The sequence below is a fragment of the Pundamilia nyererei genome, unplaced genomic scaffold (assembly GCF_000239375.1).
Source record: "Pundamilia nyererei isolate P.nyererei 1_Seehausen unplaced genomic scaffold, PunNye1.0 scaffold00416, whole genome shotgun sequence".
Lineage (NCBI taxonomy): Eukaryota > Metazoa > Chordata > Actinopteri > Cichliformes > Cichlidae > Pundamilia > Pundamilia nyererei.
This window is the reverse complement of record NW_005187817.1, coordinates 127,806-149,940: the sequence shown is the minus strand read 5'-3', so window position 1 is coordinate 149,940 and position 22,135 is coordinate 127,806. Positions and strand designations below refer to the sequence as shown.

The following is a 22,135-nucleotide window of genomic DNA, read 5'->3' as shown; positions in this document are numbered from 1 at the left end:
AAAAGGTCACGACCTCAGTCCCACATATTTTGCTCTGTTCTCGACCTCAAGAGTCAACTCATTAAAGCTTATCTGCCGTCTTGTTGAGAGTGAGATGAGTCAGTGTGTCAGTTAAAGGCCAAAGCCAGAAGGCAGTTAGTGTAGCTTAGCAAAAAACAGGAAACAGTGGGGACAACTTATCCGGCTTTGGAGAAAGATAACAAAATCTTCTGAATCGTTCCAGCAAGCATGTCTTGAAGCAAGCAAGCAATTTATTTATATCGCACTTTCAAAACAACTCTCAGCTGAAAATAAAGTGCTGTACACATGACATAACAAATAACAACAGTGAAATAGTATATGTAAAAAAAATAAATAAATAAAAATAAATGCAAATTTAATTAGACTAAAAACATGTAAAAAGTCCGGGTCAGGGAGCAAAAGTGAGTTTTAATGATGGACAATGATGGAGCCTCTCTTATGAGCTGAGGCAAATTGTTCCTGAGATTTGGAGCAACAATAGAGAAGGCCCTGTTCCCTCTGAGCTTCCTCTTAAACCTGGGTACCTCCAGGAGCAGCTGACCTGAGAGACCTAGGAGGTGAATAAGCATGAAGAAGCTCAGAGAGATAAGGTGGAGCAAGACCATTTAAACATTTAAAAACAAACATTAAAATTTTAAAATGAACTCTAAAATGAACAAGCAGCCAGCTGAGTGAAGCCAGGATAGGAGTTATATGCTCTCTCTTACGTGATAAAAACTGGACTTGACAGTAATTTGAGTGTTCAATTTAAAATCACTATCCATCTAAAATCCCAAGTTAGGGACAACATGCGTAAAATACTCTGCCAGGGTCCCAAATCAATAGTGGAGGGGTCACAAGGTCCACTAGGACCAAACACAATCACCTCAGCTTTGCTTGAATTGAATCTTAGAAAATTTGGGGCCATCCAAGTTTTAATATCATCTAGACATGTCAAAAGTGGTTGAATGGAAGAGGCGCCTTTCTGCTCCAGAGGCAAATAAATCTGACAGTCGTCAGCAGTGTTGGGTAAGTTACTTTTAAAAAAGTAATTAATTACTAATTACTTAATCAATATTGTATTTAAAATACTTATCTAATTACTGTGTCTGAAAAGTAACTTAATTACTAAATAAGTAATTTACCTAAATACTTAAAATCCCAATAAAACCTTGAGTGGACAAACAAAAGAAATTAAACTCTTTAAATAATAAATCTTTTTTTTAAAGACGGAGCCTCCACAGCAGCGGTAGCATCTCTTCCACAGTGTCGCCTGCAGTTATTTTTAAGCTCACCTTCAGATGCTTTCTGTGCTGCTGAAGTAAAATCAGGTTTTGCTGCTCAGCAGGAGTTGCCGCGGTGTTATCCATGGATGATGAACAAGGATCACTCAGAAGTGTTCGTCTGTGCTCTGTGTCAGGCGCTTCAGTAGGTTACTCCTGCTATTAACAGCCGCCGATAGTTTTTACATATTACTGTAATGTTCTTGTCTGCTTGTTTCAGAAAAGTGAAGAGACGGGAATATGTCCATTTCATAAAACTCGCTTCAGCGAGTCCGACAGCTCCTGCTTTAGAATACGACTGTGCAGCAAACTGGCACGGAATGACGTGAACCTGCACTACAGCGATGTTAAAGCGGCAGAGTTTACTTCTACGTTTAGAAGATCAATTATTGAAATTAAATAATGATATTCGGCGAGTTTAATTATTTTATAATGTAACGCAAGCACATTGTAAGTCAATGTAATTAAAATACCTAAAAATGAATTGTAATCAGTTACTCTACTTTTCAGTGGAAAAGTAATTTAATTACAGTAACGTGTTACACCCAACACTGGTCGCCAGCATAGCAGTGGAAGGCTATTCCATGCCTATAAGGATGGTACCCAAGGGCTGTAAGTACAATGCAAAAAGCAAAGGCCCTAAACCTGAGCCATGTGGGACCCCAAACTGAAACGTGGCAGAAAAGGACTCATACCCTAAAAAATTAACATTAAAAGTTCTGTCAGTAAGATCGGACCTAAACCAATTCAAAGCCGTACCACAGATGCCTGCAAGATGGTGTAAGCGAGACAATAAGATGTTGTGGTCTACGGTATCAAAAGCAGCTGTTAGGTCAAGAAGGACAAGAACAACATAATTACCTGGATCACAGGTAAGAAGGATGTCATTCAAAACCTTTAACTGAGCTGACTCAGTGCTGTGAAGGTTTTTAAAACCTCTAGAATACCATTCTCATTGAAAAAGTCCATCAACTGGGAGTACAGTATTTTCTCTAAGATTTTAGACATAAAAGGCAGCTTAGAGATAGGCCTATAGTTAGCCAATACAGTGTGGTCCAGGGCAGGTTTCTTAAGCAAGAGCTGTACTATTGCATGCTTAAAATTAGCAGGGACTACACCAGATCTTAAACTGCTATTTATAACAGTAAGAACAGCCTGCCCTATGCAAGAAAATATCTCCTTAAAAAAATGTGGCAGTAGAGGATCATTTGGAGAACCAGAGGGCCTCAGGTGCCCAACCACATCCTCTAAATAAGAAAGAGTTATGGGCTTGAACTGGTCGAAAACAGCAGAGCAAGGGATTAAAACAGAGGTCAGACTCAGAGGCAGAGATGAGGTCCTGCGTGGTTGCAACCTTATCAATAAAAAAAACACATAAAATCATTAGATAATTTGATAGAGGCGTCTAAACAGCCACTTTGTGGAGCATTTAAAACTAAACCAATAGAGTTAAATAACACACGGGGATTATGACTGTTGGAGGAAATGATCTTGAATACTTTCCCTCTTAGCCTCTTTAACTGTATCATGATAGAGATACCAGGAGTTCTTTAGGAGTTGTAGAGACACCTGTAAATTGTCCCTCTTCCATCTGCATTCAGCTCTATGACATTCCCTCCTCACAGCCCGAGAGGTTCATTAAACCAAGGCTCGGTTTTAGCATTGGGCTGCCTGGTTTTAAGTGGAGCCACAGAGTCCAAAATAGTTAGGCACGAGGATTCAAACCAAGAGCTAAGGACCTCTGTGTCCAGATCGGAAGGGACAGACAGCTGGCTAAAGGCAGAGGAGAACCGGGCAGTAGTGGAAGGGGTTGATGATCCGACAGAGGGAAGCTGGAGCACTGTTTTGACCTGTAGTGCGCGAAAACACAGTATCAGTAGCAGACACGAATGTTAAAATCTCCCACAATGAGAACGTAATCGTAGTTGGACATAACCCAGCTAGAAATTCTGAAAAGTCATTTATGAAGTCCTTAGTATATTTGGGGCAGGGGTCCCCAATCCCAGTCCACAAGGGCCGGTGTCCCTGCAGGTTTTAGATCTCACCCTGGGTCAGCACACCTGAATCACATGATTAGTTCATTACCAGGCTTCTGGAGAACTTCAAGATGGTTATTTATCCATTTAAATCAGCTGTGATGGATCAAGGACACATCTAGAACCTGCAGGGACACCGGCCCTCATGGACTGGGATTGGGGACCCCTGATTTAGGGGGATGATAAATAACAGCAAAGAGCACTGAGTTAGAGCAAATAACTTCAAAACACATCAGCTCAAAGCTGGAAGAAGGCTGTAAAAAGCGTGGTTTACATTTAAAATCCTTTTTAAAAACAACCGCCGTACCTCCTCTTCCTGATGTCCTCGATGTGTTAAAATAAGAACAGTCTGCTGGTAAAAGTTCGGAAAACATACTGGACTCACCAGTGTTCAGCCAATTCTCAGTGACACACATGAAGTCCAGACTCCAGAAGGTGAATAACTCCTTCAGAACAAAAGATTTATTTATCAGCGATCTGGCATTTACCAATCCAACCCTAACAGAAGCTGGGGCCTCAGCAGCATAGGGAACTCAGCACAACGGCCACAGATTGCGGAGGTTCGTCTGGCGCACCTTCAGCCGAGGAGGACAGGGGTTGCGAAAAAGCGGAGTATCATCCCAGTTGCTCACGGGGATGAGGCAGGCTTCCACAGGGTCCAAGAATCGTCGATGCACAAAAACGCCAGGAAATAATCGATGTACTCCTTGGGCAGTAGTGGGATGATGCGCCAAGGAGAGCTTGAGGTTAACCAGCCAACCACTGCGCCTACCCTGGCGCCTTCGCCGGGCAGGTAGCAAAACAGCACGGCATAAGCAAGTTGGTATTTGTGACAGAAGCGGACAACAGGAATTCTGTTTTCCATTAGCAAACGGTATTTTGACCAGAGCTTCGGAGATTGAGAAGCGATTGGCGATCGTACACCAGTAAAGACCCGACTTCCCGAGTGACACATAGCAGGAACAATATAAAAACAAAACTGACAGCGACAGACGAGTAGTAGTGGATGTGACGAGCAGCCACATCCACTACTGTCATCCTCCAATTCTTCAAGTAGCCATTTGAGGCCGGTCCTGAAAATGAATGAATCCACATGATCATCCCAGATTAAAACGTCTTTACTGCAGAAACTAAAATGTTAAGAAAAAGTTTTGTTCTCATGGACTGTTTATCCCAGAAAATACTCACAGGCATAAAGCAGGGCGCTTTAAGTAACTGACACGTGGCATCTATCTCGGTAACTGCTTCACCTCTGCTAACTGGTGTCCTTGAACTGGACCTCTGGATAGTATCTGTGGTGATGGTGCTTTTTTTGGATATTACACAGTGAAACTCTCCAACTAAGAGTTGGTGACACACATGCAATTTATGGATTCAGTTAAGTTAGGTGCATCTAACACTAACACCAGGAGCAAGTACGAAGTTCAAAACCTCCTTTTTGCCATTTCCGTCTGTGTTTATACAAAATATACAAATATATACCAACATTATTCCTTATGCCTCAAAACCATTTAATAATTATTCTCAAACATTACATTCAGTGTTAGTGTGTCACAACATGCTGGGAAATGAGGATCAGCTGAGTCTACACTAGCTCCTCTAATCCTGTGTCACATGTTGTGGAACAGTTGGTGGCTGTAGCTTCATTGAGAAAATGCAGTTGAATGTAAGCTGAATAAAGTAGTATTTAACCAGTTTTGTTTACATAAATACAAACAGCAGCAGGTGAATAAGAAGGCAACACGGCTGATGAGGCACAAACATCACAACACAGGGCAGACAGTGAGCTGTCACCCATCATGTTTCAACATGCTCTGGTCTCAAAAGCAGGTGTTTGACGCCGTATACGTGAACATGCTCAATGTTAGATACGCTAGAAACACAGTGATTAAAAAAAAAAAAACCACTAGCATGCATTAGAATAACCGAGAGGAAAATAAATGCATTAGAGTGTAGGTGTATGGTCTGGAGGAGAGTCAAATAAAAACTGACGGATAATATCCAAAGCATGAAAAACATGCAAATGAAAATAATATGATGAAAAAACGTGAGGATGTAAAGAAATTTAGTTTCAAACTGGGGAGACAGAATCCTCTGAGGGTTCAGGCCTACAATAAACGCAGTCTGACAGATGTAAGCCACGTCGAGAGTGAGACACATCACAGGTTTTGTCACCGGCTGTCTGATGACCGAGACAGGAAGCTGGCTCTGCATTATTTGTATGCGTCAATCTCCATAAAGGACATGACTGACACGAAGAGCAGAACATATCAACTACTTTTGTTTATTGCTGATGTAAAGTGTGGCATTATATTCTTATTATTTGATCATTTGGTGGGTTAATCAGGTGTTCATAAGTGGTTGGCAAACCAAACAGTCAAAATTTCTCTTTCTCTGTGGTGACATTTTCTGGTCTGTGTTGATAAGAAGATTATATTTTTAGTTTATCTGTTTTTCTAAGAAACAGGTACTGCGTATTGTGAAGATGATATCTTTTGTTAGGAAGACTTGTTTTCTGTAAAATTAATAACTCAATTAGCCGGCATGTTTTCTCTTGGGGTCTTTGCTTGGTTTAGAAGAGCTGGTTGTTTGTTAAGGTTGTGTTGGTTCGATAGAGTGACTGACGAGACGTTGGGTAGGTGGATTTGGTTGCATGGGGTGACAAAAGTGGATGTTGGTTGGTTGTGTCAGCTTGTTGATTGTGTTAATTAGTATCTGCAGGTTGGTGGAGATAAGTGCTGGAGGTAGAGTGGATAGGTGGGTTTGGGTTGATTGGGTTAGTGTGGTGGGATGGTTGGTCGCATTGGGGGAAAAAGTGTGGTAGGCTGATCGGCTGGTTATTTAGGTTTATTGTCAGTTGCGTGGGTTAGCTGGGATCAGTGAGTGAGCTGGGATTAGGTTTAGCATTAGGTGGATTTGGTAACATTAGGGTGCTTGGCCCTGCAGGTTAGGATTGTGGGCTTGGCTGGTTGGTGGGGTTTGTCATACTTGTATTCCACTACAAATTACAGATTACATGCCCCAAAATGTATTCTGTAACGTATTCCGTTACGTTACTCAATGAGAGTAACATATTCTGAATACTTTGGATTACTTAATATATTATCGTGCTTTTTACAACTACGTGAATGTACTATTGCTGTGTGATTTATTACTATTACTGGAGGTAAAGGGACCTCTGGCTGATACGTTGGGTTCGTGTCGGGCTCGTAGCTGAAAACTAGCTTTACTTTGTTGTCTGGGTCGACTTTGCTAGCGAGAGACAGAGAGAGGCGTTGAAAGGCTTCTGCAACGGGACTTATTGTTTCAGAGGAAAACACGAACACGGTGTACAGTCGAGTCTTAAAAGCTTACTGACAACTGGGCTCGTCAGGCTCTCTGTTTGGCCGCAGTGGTTATTATTATATTTACATGCTTCCAGCTCCCGTTTCTGCTCCGTGACAGTACTTTGCCTTTTTCTCCCTCCTCGCTCACAGACACATAACGGGTATGGCAGTCCCTTCTCCCTGCAGCACGGACTACACTGCCCATCAGGCTACATTCTTTAGAGCTATGCCTGTAGCATTCAACAACAACAAAAAGGCGCTCTCTCACCCAGGAAACACACAGTCGCAGAGAGCGTGTCATCCTGTAACCATGGCAACCGTAACGCTGCCGCCTGGAACAAAAGAACGCAGCTGTCAAACAAACCCAAACAGTCCTGACCCGCCACAATATGAAACAGGAAAACACCACCGTGTAATCCATTTATTTCAACAAAGTAACTGTATTCTAAATACCACCTTTTTAAATGGTAACTGTAACGGAATACAGTTACTCATATTTTGTATTTTAAATACGTAACCGCGGTACATGTATTCCGTTGCTCCCCAGCACTGTCAGTTGGTTAGTTCAACTAAAAAGAGTTAGCCACATTAGTATCGCCTGGTGTTTAATAACACTGAGATTACAAAGCATAATAATCTAAATAAAGATACAGAAACAAATACTGAAATTATTTAATTTAACTTTTCAAGTTCGATGTTACACCACAGAGATCTCTTCTTAGAGATCTCATCTTTCTTCTTTTGTCTTTGACGTTAAGGATGACAGAGCTTAGTAACTTTGTTGCCAACTGTAGGGAATTTATTGTGAGATTACATGGAAATACATCGCTGATATCACTGATCAATATCCTTTGGCACCTATTTTCCCATTTACAGTAACTGCAGAGTTGCATTGATGAAGCTCCAGCAGCAGAGGCGCAGCTGCAGGTTTTTCCGTGAAGCTTTTTTCATTCATACAGTCCCTGTGTTCACAAATCCCTTGTGGTGCTCAGCTGTTCTCCCACCATCCCCCTGCACAGATGCACCCTACTTTCTGTACTGTACACTGTTGATGTACAGGCAGCTGACATTGAGACTGTTGTGAAGGGGAAATGTCATCAGTGGAAAAGTAATGGGCACAAAAAACCAAAAAAAAAAAAAAAAGAGAGACAAATGTCTGACACACAGTTTGTACTGTAAGCTTTTAAAGAGGCAATTTAATTACAGTTTCACATTCACAACAGAACGGACGATTTAGTGCAGAATGAGTTTTCATTCGCATCATATTTTTGTTAGCACTTATCAGCTGTAAATAACAACTACAACTTCAAATATGCCATTGTTTTAATTAATGCAGTGTGGTGTGAAAGCGGACAGATGGATAAGCTAATTAAAAATTCACCATCGACTGCTACAGCAATCCCACGTACAGTTTACTGGTGTGTGACTTCTCCCAACAGTCAGCAATCAGATGCAGAAACAAATGAAGAGTATTTAGGACTTTCTGCAGATTTCCTGGGTTGTTAACACAAGCATAACCATTGAAAATGTAACCTGCTCAGCAATTTAAAGCTTCAGAGTTAGCATCTTAGCTACTGCCATGTTGATGTGTAAGTTACTTTAAATGGTTAGTTGGCAACCTGCATCTGTGAACTGCATCTATTACAGAGACATAAACATATAAGTAAGAGCGTAACAAACAGGCTTAAACACTCAGCCACAAAGATGGTCCAAAGGTCCAGGTCACTCACTCCAGTTAGCTGTGGTGCAACCTACTCCATTTTATTTTATTTGTGCAGTGCCAAATCACTACAACAGTCACCTCAAGGTGCTTAATATTGTGAGATTAAGACCATACAATAATGCCTAGTACAGTCAGTAGTACAGCCAGCTACAGCCACCTGTGTCATCATCCACCTGTCAATCCAAATAGCCAAGTTTAAGCCTTAAAAAACTCAAGTTGATGACTCATAACAAATTCGTAACCTGTAGAGTTGATATAAAGGGAGGCAATAGCTGTGATCATCTTACATCTGGATATTTTCACTACTGAGTCTATGAGGACTGATTCACCTTCAAGTGGAGTTACAGCAAATACAGTTTATGGCAGTTACTCCGTGTTCTTCTGAGATACTTGGTATTCATGTGAATACCTTTGATATATGCCACCCGCTGAAACACTGCATGGCAGTGCACCACCTGATGGCAGCAGTCTCTGGCACCACATATACTACTAACCTGATCTGGAAGGGATCACTAACAAACAGCCCAAGGCAAGAATCAGATGAAGGTGAGCGTGAACTATAGAGGCTTTATCAAACAAGCAAAAAGCATCCACAAACAATGGCCCATACCAAGATCACATGATTCTCTCCAGATTAAATGTCTCAAATGTCCCCAACAGGATGAATGAGCAAAAGAAATCAATAGATCAAACTTCAAAATTAAGACCTCGGTTATAATAAACTGGAATTAACCTGAAAATGAAGGTGTGTCCTGATTCTGCTCGGTGCTGCAGGTTATTTTTCTAAACCAGACGTGAACAGAGTCTGAATAATGGAGCTGCAGCACCTGAGCTGATCCCCACTGCCCCCTGGATACTACCGAAAAACCCTTCCTCTATCTGTCTCTCTCTCTTTCTCCTTCCATCCATCTCTTTGTCTCCCTCTTGTTTGCCCTTTTCATTATCTGTCCCCGTCTTATCCTGTGAAGCCACTTGTCTTCATTTCTCTCGCCCTCTCTTACTGCATTTCTGTCTTGTTTAGCTTCCCTTTCTGTCCTCTGCTTTATTCCACCCATCGCTCTACCCTTTTCTCTTCCACAAAGACTCAAAGCTTTGAGATCTGGTTGAGATTTTTCTCACCAAATGTTTCCACTCTTTGTGTCACGTATTAGCATGCCTGCTAGTGAACTATTGTGACTGGCTGTGGTGAGATTATCCCTTTATGTCTAAATTTGGCTGTAAGGTGAAAGTTAAAATGCATCTTTTCACGCTGTTATAAAGACATGAATTCAACCTCATTATAACCACGAGCGCACATTTACCCACTGAGCAATTTTCTGTTGGTTAGAGGTCTAACAGATGACTTCATGATACATCTCAATGAAAGTTCAAATTAGGTTACATTTGATCCAGAACTGTTAGTTTTGCCCGTTTATTTCATTGTGTATTTGTAGAACTATAACCTGAAATTTGATTTTATGAGTTTGTTTCATGTGTTTCAAATGTAAAAACATATTTATGTCACATATAATCCCCCCCAGGGTTTAATGCCTTGAGCTACATAACCACCAACCACCAATCAAAGGTTGGCGGTCCAATCCCTGGTTGCTCCAGTCTGCATACCAAAGTACCCTTGAATGTTACATAGAAAGTGTAGAAAAAAGTGCTTGTATAAATGGGTGAATAAAGCATGTTATAAAGCAGACCTTCCCAAAGTGTGGGGCCCGCCACCTCGGGGGGCGGGGGGCGCAGAGCCATTGCAGGGGGGGCGCAGGGGGTATGAAAAGGAAAAAAAAAAACAACAACACTTGGACACTGCCAGCACGGGGCTCCCACACAGACGCAAAGCAGGAGATGAAGCATCGCTGAATACGTTTCCAAACCAACTTCATTCTAAGACAAAGACTAGAAAATATGGTGAAGCAAATCTGCCCTTTGGCTTCACCTGCACAGGTGCTGAGGGAGGTCTCCCTGCAGGATTAGTTTCCCCTTCTTCAGGAGCAGCGCTGGGCTCTTCAAATCACGGACAAACAGGATCCCATATCCTTGATTTTTAGTTCACAAACACTTGTTGTAATAACTAACTACGCCTGACATGTTGGAGATGTTTGCTCTTTATACAGTAAAGTTACAGCTGGATACAAATAACATCAGGCTGATCCTGCCACGATTTGTTCCCCTTGTCTAAATCACGGACAAACAGGATCCCACAGCTGTTTATGTTTTTACACCCATTTTGCACAGAGAGGCATTTTTTGAAAAATGTATTGACAGCAATGTTGAACATTATTACACAGGAAAAACAACTACACCTAAAATAATCACAGCGTGACGCCTCTGCCTTTGTAAATGGAGGGACAGTAACTGCGTGTAAACCTGCAGACAGTCAGATTAACAGTATTTTGTCTCTATCTCCATTCTGCAATTCCTCTCATGTAAGCAATAACGTGCACACAGCTGACATGAATTAAAGCACATACCTTTAATGTTTCGTGACGAACTCTCGTCCACAGGTAAACACAAAAAAGGAATTTTAAAAAAATCTCTGTTTCCGGTGATTCGAAACACCGTTTATGTGCGGACGAAACAGCTGCGTTTTCAAAAATACCCGTGTAGGTGCGGATGCAGCGTAAAAGAGTTTATTTTAACTACCTGTAATTTATTGCAGTTTACTTGCATTTGCTTAATTGTTTTCTAAATGTTTGAGGTGTGAAATAAACAGCAACGGAGTTTGAAAACAAAATATGGGCGTGTGTGGTTGGAGGGTGTGTTTGTGCGTGCGCCCAAACATTTTTTTGTAAAACAGGGGGCCTAGCAAAAAAAGTTTGGGAACCACTGTTATAAAGAATGCTTTGTGTTCTCAAGCAAAGCGTATAAGAACTTTAAAAACCTTTAAAAATTGGTCTATTTACCATTTGTGTAGTGATGGGAATCGAGAACCGGATCAGAACTGCTCAGTTCTAATCAAACCCATTCCTACATCTGTGCGTCACAGTTGTGCGGCTCCGACATGCTGGGATGACACGGTGGTGACTCTGTCGTCTCATACGCTCTGAAGTCTCTTCTCTTTGTAACCAAACCAAATCTCAACTTTGATTGGACGTCTTAGAAAATAGTCTTTTTAAAGTCTTTTCAATCAGTTGTTGATTATGCAGGAACAGCCACAACGTTACCCAGCAATCATCATCACTGTTATTTTTACACAGCCAGAGAAATGTCAGCTTTTAACTGATTTAATTTAAGGCTGTAACAATTGGTCCATTAATCATGTGAGAGCAAAACCAGTAGGCCACAAATCAGTGGGTGATGTCACAGCATCCTTTTGTGTGCAATCTTTGGGCTGCACTCACACAGACCTGCAGGGAGTGATTTCACCGTCAACTGGGGCTGAGCAATTCATCCGATTTTTTTTATTTAATTACAAATTTGGTTTCCAGCTGTTACTAACACAATGCAACCTAGATAAAGAGTTTTGCATTAATAGTCAATCCAAAGCTCTCGTTTTGTCCTGTGATATAAATCAAGCGAATCACCTTTTTCCTTCCACTGATCTCGCTCACTGTTTAGTCCAGCTTGAGTTGAGACGATGGAGAGGGAACATTTGGTCAAAAACATCAACCAACAAAGATTTCCATCTGTGAACCTGTGGAAGAATCATTAATGGGTGGCTGCAGCTGCCCTCATCTCCGGATTGCCGCAAGTCTCTCACCTGATCCGCCTTCACTGACATGTGACGGAGGTGTGAGCTGATTGTGGCTTCATCCCTCCATCGCTCTCCCTGTGGCTTCTGTCCACTGCCACCTGGGCCTCCCACTCCCTCAAATGAACCCACAAAGATCCCACAGTGGAACCAGACGATGGTAGGGAGCCAGGGCTGGCGCTAACTCTGAGAACCCCGTGCAACCCACAAGCTCCAACTCTTTCAGGAAATCCTCACTTGTTAGCGGTCATGTTAAATAATGAAGCTCATATTCATGGTTATGATTTCTGCAGTCCTGCTGTCAGTGTCTGTTCACTTGTCGTTTGGCCAGCTCAGAACTGAAGCTGATAAAATGTCCTCTCCACAGCTGAACCTGAATTTGAAATCATAATTCCACATGAGAAACTGTCCTCTGTGCTTTTTGTACCAACCTCGGTCTCCCCGTTTTCCTCTGTTCCTGCTCAGTCTCTCGCTTCTTTTCTCTCTTACTGTTAACCCCTCCCTTCCCGCTTTCTCCCCGGTCTGTTGTTGTGTGAAATGTAAAACAGACTGAGCTCGGCCTCCTGCGAGACAGACTCTAGAGTCGGCGCCGAGCAGCATGGCTGCGTCTTTCCAGCGCGCTCTGAGGCAGAAAAACAAACATCTCTCTGAGCGCTGAGACTCCGACACAAGCTGCTCACTCTCACTTTTATCAAGATTTAGTCTCGTGATGACGGCTCGAGTGACTGACAGCCGCTTCACTCGACAGCGTGGCCTGAGCTCAGGAAAGAAAAATAAATCTCGCACGTAGAAAAAACTAAAATGAAAACTCGACTGCACGAAGGTGGAACGGTCAGCTGGCTTACCTCAGGATAAAAACAGCCGCCTGGTTCTGTTGACAGCATCTCCTGAGCTCACTAAACACAAGTTACATCTAATTTTTAAAGCACAGATGATTAAATCACTTTCAGAACAGAAATGTTAACTCACGTTTTCACTCAACTCAGGTTTTTCTCTGAATATGCAAATACCTGCAGCATCATCAGATTATCTGTGTGTGATACCTCTGGGTCTGACTTTTGTTAAATCAGCGTCCTCCTAATGAAGCCGATTAGCTCATTAGTTAGCATTAACAAACACATCTGCCGGTACACATTCTCTCACCTGCTTCATGACCTTCTCCAGGTTCCCTCCTGCTCTTTTGTTCTCTCATGATTTTCATGGCCTTCAGACTTCATTATGAATAAATGATATGAATCTATTAGTTTTGCCTGTCTGATGTCACCCAGGCTGCCAGAACATCTAAAAAACACAACCAACCTGCAACTGCTTACAGTCTTAATACAACGTTCTACACAAATAATAACCTATAACGGGGCGATCGTGGCTCAAGAGTCTGGAGTTCGCCTCGGAAGGTTGCCGGTTCGAGCCCCGGCTTGGACAGTCTCGGTCGTTGTGTCCTTGGGCAAGACACTTCACCTACCGCCTACTGGTGTTGGCCAGAAGGGCCGATGGGGTGATATGGCAGCCTCGCTTCTGTCAGTCTGCCCCAGGGCAGCTGTGGCTACAACTGTAGCTGCCTCCACCAGTGTGTGAATGGGTGGATGACTGGGTGTGTAAAGCGCTTTGGGGTCCCTAGGGGGGACTAGTAAAAGCGCTATACAAATACAGGCCATTTACCATTTACCTATAATCCACAATCTGCTATTGACGTGAGAAGTGTAGAAAGCCTATTTTTCAAATGTTGTTTTTTTAGCATTTCTTTCGAGAAGATGATGCCCAAACCACAGTCTGCTCTTATTCCAAGAGTGCAGCTCTGCAGTCAGAGTCTGGGCTGAAAACAATCAGAGCGCTGATAAAACAACAAAGCAGACGAGCGGCTGAACCTGAGCATCAGCTGGCAATGGAATAAATCTGGCTACAACAGGTAACTTCCTCAGTCCTCAGACACTTAATAAAGTGCAGTTATCAGCTATTCTGGGTGCAGTTATACAAAAAAAATTATATGTGAAAAGATATTTTAAGGCAACGAGTTAATATTACAGAAACAGAGTCAGAGCCTGACGTGGTCGTATTCTGCTCAGATCCAGCTGCATATCTTTATTCTGGGACTCTATTAGAGAAGTTTTGCATGATTCAGAATCCAAAATCATCCTCATTTAAACAACAGTTAGCTTTGGTGCAATCCCTCAGGCTATGCCACATCTGAAACAAGCCCCTCCCACTTTAAGCCAACTCTCTTCTAATTGGCTGCCCCTCAGAAAGTTTGAACAGCAGGTGGTTGAGGTTTCAGTGCCTGCGGTGACAATGTTACTGGTGTCATACACATCCAAGAGTAGGGAAGAGCTAAACAAATCAAAGTGTTTAAAGGAGTCTGAGATTACTTGTATTTATTCTGACCTCATTATCTGAAAGTAACTGAGGCCATCATTAATAAGAACCTCCGCCACTGGAGCACGAGAGCCAACAGGAAGTAAGGAAAAGCAGAAACCGGCCATTTTAAGAGCAACAGACAGGAGTCAGTGACTGCAGCCTGATTTTCCCACAGGACACAGAAACAGCAGCTCCGGAGCCAGTCTCTCAACAAGAAAACACCCATTGACCGGTGTTTCCATGGCAGCAATGGGCGACACCGACTGAGCGGAGTTTCCATGGTAACAATCGGTGACACCCACTAACCAGTATTTCCATAGAAACACTCAGAGGCACCTGCTGACCAGCAGAAAAGAGGAAACCAGGAGTTGCACTTTGTGGTGTCCTGTTTGCTCAGAGGAGCGAGCAGAGGACGCGTTTTTAGGAGAGCATCAGACACTGAGGCTGCTTTGTTTCACCCAAAGAAACTGGCCTGTCGGAACAGGTGGTAGCGCTGCGAGGATAAGACCCACAGAGGTCTGCTCTGCACTGAGCTGCCTTCACACAACTGTGAAACCTTCCTCTAACTGTTGGACTTTTTCTGGAAGCCACTTTGACCCTCAGTTTCAGACAGAGACGTCCTGAGATGGAGGACATGTGAATCCTTTGTGACGCCTTTTTTTCTAAGAATTAAAATTGGAAATATGATGATAAACAAAACACTAGAGGTAATCAGAGGGCTACAAGCACAGGACCCTCACTGTCCTTCCTCCAGGTCCAGAGGATGGCTTCCGCCCAGCTTTTGCCAACGAAGCCCTCCCTCAGGGCTGTCTCAGACGAGGCGATGTGATCTCTGGTTCCATCTTTCCTTGCAATCATAGCTTCTAACCATTCTCCTTGGCAGACTCTACGAGGGGGGGACTTACAAACAGTAGTATGCACCTACAAAATGGATGGAGTGATGGATGCACGGACAGCTATCTTTTTTGGCTACTTTTGGTTTCACTGATTTTCTCTCATTAATTTTCATTTTAAAGAGATCCAGAGACTCGATGAACTCACCTTCAGGTGGAATAAGCCAAACCCAAAACACCAGCACAGAAAAACTCACTATAACTGACTGAAAACATTTCTCACTCAGCTACAAACAACCAATAGGCTAACACTGCTTAGAGGCCTATGATACACTGGTTGTTTTAATTAGGTAATTGATAGGAAAACTAAGCATCTTAGTGAGGTGCTGAGTCACCAGAGCAGCGTTAGTGCTCCTCAGCATTGTTTCTCCAAGTCTTTGGTACCAAACTGGAGATAAAGATATTTATTTTGTACGTAAATGATAGCAATAGAGAACACGTTGGTTCAAAATCCTCACCCCTCCCAAGTATCTAGAAACGTTCCTATGGACGGACGCTTTGTCTTCCTGAAACACTCAGATCAACAAATGCATCCAAGCCAGCAGGCTGTGCGTTTAAGGGTTAATAAAGATGAAAAACTGGGTGAAAAGAGATTGTGAATATCAAACTTTGAGATCCTGACTGAGCCCCGTCCAAATCAAAGCTAACGATTCTGTCAGATGAGAGAGGACGACCGGCTCTGTGCGGCTCTACGCATGTATAAAGTATGACTCAGCAGAAACACAGGCACTTGTTGCTTATTAACTACATGGCGCTGGTTCTAAAGACTTCACAATCGAACTGGAAGCATATTTTTGGGATTATCTGCTCTGCTAGGCTGTAAAACATGATCAGTGAGGACGTTATTAAGAAATATCTGCCCTCATAACAACACTAACCTGTGTAATGTGCAGTCAAATTGTCTTTCACTCCAGATTTAGTTTTAATGCTGCAGAGCACAGCTGCACCACTGAGAGCTGATTTTATATTCCACTTTTATTAGCATTAGCATTTTTTTGTTTAGTATTCTGAGACTGGAGCTGCTAAAACTGCCGGCTTCAAGATAGAATATGAATAAATAAACTGATGTTAATACTTGAGCTTCTCAGAGATGACGATGAAGCATTTCTTATTTGAGTGTTGGTACCAACGTCATGTTTACTTCCTTATGTTAAGGTTCATCTGAGCCTTTTTTGCAGTTTGTGTCACTTTTATTTCTTATTTTAAAGTTTTCTGTCACTGATTTGAAATATTGGCACCAACACTGCTTGTTTAGTTTTAAAGTCATAATGCAACAAGCTCCTCCAACATTTTCTTTGTTGCCACAGTAATAAATAACATTTATTACATTTTACTCCTCAACAACACCAGCAACACTCATTCCATCTATTTCAGAAGATCAGAGCCTCGTATTAAACATGTTTAGGCCACGGTGACACCAACGGGTCATGTGATAAGTTGGGAGTGAGGACAGGTTGGATCCACAAAGCATCTCAAGATAGCAACGTTAGAGACTTTCTGCATTATGGAGGAGAATCTCACTGTGACACATTGGTCCGCTCCGCCGGCCGTGGGAAATGTCAGGTCCAGGTAAAGCACCAATCATCAAAGTGAATGTGCACCGTGATCAGTCCCTGTAGACTGCCTGATAAAATCTCTTTACAGCAGAAACAAACATGTTTATGTCTTACTTCGAAAAATGTTCCAACTCTCAGCTGCTTCATTACATCTGTGTATAAAGGGATGGGTACTTTTACACTCCATTTGAGCACTTAAAGCACTTTCTTACGACAAGCCTCCTTCACTTATTCACAGACGATCATGCAACCATGTTTTTGCCCAAGTTCACACATTCACACTGCGACATGAGGCTCTGTGGACAACTTTTCAGGATAAACTTCCACGCAGGCTAAAGGCGCCGGGGAACCTTCCAACGCTACCTCCTGAACCTTAGCCTCCTGGTGGGTGAATTCTTTAATAACTCAAATACTTGGATAATGATGAATTTTAAAGTTTGCATTACTAGGGGCGTGGCCTCTTAGACTGATGGATGGATTGCAACACAGACGACTGCAGTTGCTAGCTGTCTGCTAATTGGAGTCACTGAATTGGATCTCTGGATCATGTTTGTGTTGTTGATGCCTTTTACAGTTTTTCTAATGCAGTTGACAAATGGTGGAGCTTTCTGTGCAGCTGGTTGTACTAACTCATCGTTGAAGAAATTGTGGTCGGTAGTCTTTTACCTATTGCTGATTAGCATGTGTAATTTAGCTAATTTAGCAACAACTCAAATTTCAGACATCAAGTCTTGAGGATACTTTTCATGTCTGTGACCCTGCTGAGGTTTGCTGGGGTCTAACTTATACCACCACATGGCGAACAAGGATCCGTGTAGACTGCCTATTTTCTTGACTGCGCAGACTCATCTGCAGATACTTTAATTAGAAAACATCAGCTACAAATAAACCTCAGACTTCAAAGAACCATAACAAGAATAAGAATTCATCCCTTTGGTCGAGACTGAAGCTTAAAAGTTTGTTTATCCAATTGTAAATTAATCATACTGTTGTCATAAAAACAAGATTTTTAAAATGTTTAAATGACTCCCCAAATATACCTGAGCAACTCATCGGTTTAAAGCATACAATAAATACGTTTATGTCCATGTTAAATAAGAATCATAGCTACTAGTCACATTTTTCTAAATAAATGACCACAAATTGTTGTATTTGTGTTTTTCTATTATTTACTGCGTTGGCCCAAAAACTTACTGGACTAAGTGTTTTGAGTAGCATCACCTTTCTGACGAGTACCAACATTATCACTTTTTTCAGGACAACTAAACTCTGTTTTTAATGCTAAATACTGAAGGATAAAGTGTTGCTAGGTTGATTTCTTAATTTAAAGAGTTGAGTTCCAGAGTGATGTATGTGAAATACTCAGTTTAAATAAGTTGTAATGACCTCTGTTGTCTAATGATGTTAAGTGATGACATGTGCTGTGTTCTGTACTCAGTGTGATTAAGCACTCGTACTGTAGCTCTTTAAACAGCTCATGTCACACATGAAGCCTCGTGTCTGAGGTTGAACTGATTCATTGCAGCAGCAGCTGAACATTCAGGTGGTAAATTCAGTGTTTTGGGGCAGAATGAAACAGGTCAGCACATTATTGTCTAAACCTGCTGCACTGTACAGAACGCTCCCCGGAGCCAGAGTCCATTTAGTGGCGAGCTCCCCACGGTCTGCGTCCATTTACTGCCGCAACGTGCCCTTTTGAAGCCAGGCTCCATGTACTTGTGTTTACCCTGTAAATCCCAGGTCTGCTGAATGAAGTCTGGATGACGGGAGAATGATGCACTGACCCATGACGGTGAGTGCAGCGGACGGCAGGCTAACCCTTCAAAAAAAACCCAGTCAGACAAGCAGCACAGAGAGCCAAATGATACACTAACAATGCACAAAAGCATCCGAGCAAAAGCGCACATTCAGTAGCTACAAAAACCATGTGTTATATCATCAAGACCCAAAAATAACCGGCAGGAAATTTGCTTTGCTGAATTTGACACTGAAGTCTTAAACATGTATTTGCTGCAAAATCCTGTCTTTAAAAATCATTTCAAACCTTCCAAAATAAAACGTCTGGAAATAGAACTATGGCACAATTTGCTGCCTTGTAACTGCGGTCAAAGCAAAGCAGTGGGGCAGTTAAACTGACCCGAAATCTGTTTTCAGCCCTTAAAATTCAAATTCTATTTGTCCTTTGGTGAAGTTAAGAGGGCAAATCACCAAACACCAAATTTTAACATCGCTAAAATATACAGTGATGATGTAGAAGTCTCAGAAACTCATATAAACTCTTGACTTTAAAGTGTTAAATAGATTTAGCATGTGACCAAAGATTTTTGAACGTGTGGGACTAAAAAAGGTTATTTTATCTTATCTTAAACATGCTAAAGTTACTGTAAAAACTCTTTTATACTCCTGGACTTTTTCCATTATTTTCTAACTCATCATTGGCTCTCTGATCAAGATCTCCAGTAATGTTCTTTATGTCTTTTTTGACACTTTCTCAGTTCCAGTGAATGAAGCCGGAGCAGCATCAGCTGCAGAGACTGTTTGTTTGGTTCCTGAAAGCGAGCCCTCGAATGCAGCGCACTCCACTGTCACAACAATCGCTCTATTACTTCATACATGTAGAACGTCTCCTGTCAGCCTGCAACTCCACACACCAACATTAAGAAGTGCTGAAACCTCGGAGAAGTTGAGACATTCTTCTCTCGGGATCTAATAATGCCGCAGCAGAGGCATCGGTGCTGCAGGACACCAGTCTGACGTCGTGGGAGGAATGTGATTCAGATGTTTGGAGCACTTTGTGGTAAGAGACCGTGCGGAGTAAGCCGATGATGAAACAGCTGCAGTGTTATTCAATCATGAGCTCTGCCAGTTGTTTGGGCACGTGTAACCTGACAGATAAACTACATTTTTACATCCACATACAGCCGGAAATAAGTACATCAAAGTCAGGGGACTGGAGCACACAGGTCATAAGTTATGAAGGTACATTTTACATTTTCATATAAACAAGCTTTCTGATTGTTGCAAATGTCTCCGAGTTCTGCAGATGGTTCTTATTTTTCTTGTAATTGTTTCCTTGATGAGTTCACGCTGATCACCACAGGCTGAGCTGGATGATGCTTTAATGACGGCTTCACTCATAAATGTTGAGCAAACTCTGAGCGAAGCCACTCCTTTCTGTCTGCTGTTATGAAATAATAAAAGTACTCCACAGTGAGCGCTGATAATTTCATTACAGAGAAAGGAAACATCAGACTGTTTGTAGAGTTAATAAACTGTGTTGTTGCTACATTTCAGCAAAGCAGAGTGACCTCCAAATCCACCGGCCCAGTGGCAGCCAGTTCCATCCCAAAACTGTTGAGCAAAACTCAACTTTGATCTGATCCAACTGCACCAGTGTGAGGTAAACATCCTCTATGCCCCGCTGCGTTTTGGAATCTGGGATATGAGTGCACAAAGAAAAGGAAAAAAAAGCACAGCCGGAGATGCTTTGTTTCAAAGATTTATGCACCAGGTCCTCCTGCTTGCATTCATTCATATCAATTCAGATATCTAAAAGATGAGCATGGCACCTGAACCGCTTTGTAAAATGAAATTAAATCAAGTAGAAACGCTCCATGGAAACTAACTGCTGAAGCACAGGTGCACAAAATGCTGTTTATACCAGAATTAAAAAGCTCAGTTAAAAATGTGGTAAAATACCCCAAACACCAACAAAGAGTCACCCTCTGGCCCGCCCCAGAGCGCCATCGGTCTATGAACTTACAGGCGTAGGTCATGGCGAAACTGCTGCTCGTGTCCACCATGTCCACCTGTGGCACCAGCTTGGGGATGTCCTGGTTTTGTGCCAGGGCGAAACGAAACACCTCGTACTCATGGGAGTCACCGGGGAAAAGGCCTCCTGTTGACAAACACACAGAGACACACAGAGGGTGTTCTTCAGTGTCCCAAAGCACAAAGGACAGGAAAGCCCCAGAGAGAGAAACGACCGCTCACCCACAAGCCCAAAAACACCGGTGTGCTTTACAGTAAGAGCTGACGCCGTTTGATTTAACATGAAATCAGATACAAGAGTGAAATCTTTATTGAGCTGTTCATAGTGATTGTCCTTTATAGGACCGCCCTGAAGAGCGCCCCCACTTTGTGCTGTTCTTAGAGTATAAATGCAAACAGAGTTTATAAAAGCAGCTCTGTGTCACACTCAGTAAAACTTTAAATTAAACCTCAAAAAGTCAAAAGAAAAGGAAATCAAGGGTCAACGCATCGCCCTGCTTCCCTCTGCAGAAAAGCTAATGGTGTGTTCTGGATTATTGCAGGAAAAACGTCTCTCCGCAAAGCAAAAATTTTATAATAATGTCCATGACGTAACATTGTGCTAATTAGCTCGTGCTAGTTATTCATGTGGAGCTGTTTAGCACAATTAAAGCATGTTAGTCTTTCCCGTAAACCACGTTGATTAGCTGCGTATATACGAATGTGAATCGCATCATTGGGTGGAGCAGCCAGTTTCCGGTCACTTACTAACTTAAACTGCAAAACAGAATTGTTAACGTATTTGTTTTAGTTTCAATTCAGGTTAGATTTTCTGTGCGCAGAGACGTGCCAGCAGTGCGCGATTGCGCACGCGCGTAGCTTAGAGGGAACATTGCCTGCAAGTCATCTGCACCTTTAGCAGGGAGCTAATGAAGCTCATGAGTCTACTGTTAAGCTAGCTTCTCTTACTCATATAGAAATGCCTTAAAAAAAACAATTGGAACTAAATGATGTAATTGTGGGGCTTCTCCTGTTTCGCCTTAAAGGACTGTTATTTAAAATATGTCTAACCACTTTTTTTCAGTGTGGAGCTTTAGTTACTCAACCATCTAAAGATTTTGTCTATAAAGTGGTCAACGTGGATGCCACTTCCTGCTGCTGATTGCCAGAAACAGCAGTCAGCAGCCGTGTCTCACTCCTGTCTGAACTTGGAACCTTTGTCCTGTTTAAGGCCAAAATTCCTCAGTTGCTATGAAGTGAAACATTTTCACGTGTTCAGCTCATATTAGTCTACTTAAGGCCGCTAATCAGGGTCAGGTTTCATTCTCTGTTGTCTGTAAATGAGGTTAAATGTGGCTCCTTGTCTTCATGCTGGGTGGAAATGAATCAACTCCCAGCTTCTCTCTCCTCCAGCTTGCTGTTCTTAATTTGATGTCCATATAGTCGTGATAGAGCAGCCATGCTAACAATAGCAAAGAAGATTTCTTCCAATTTATTTCGCTTTCATGTCCCCAATAAAAGAAAAGTGGAGCTGAAC

The 22,135-nt window shown here is 42.2% G+C and overlaps 1 protein-coding gene across 5 annotated transcripts in view; it reads right to left on the bottom strand.

Annotated features, from left to right (window-relative positions):
* The window catches only part of LOC102204572 (glutamate receptor 1-like), a 104,040-nt gene that overhangs the window by 74,489 nt on the left and 7,416 nt on the right, over positions 1-22,135 (bottom strand). For all 5 annotated transcript variants that reach the window (XM_005753257.1, XM_005753258.1, XM_005753260.1 and 2 more), the window contains exon 2: positions 20,612-20,746. In XM_005753257.1, coding sequence (XP_005753314.1) covers positions 20,612-20,746 — 135 coding nt within the window. The remainder of the gene's footprint in view (positions 1-20,611; positions 20,747-22,135) is intronic.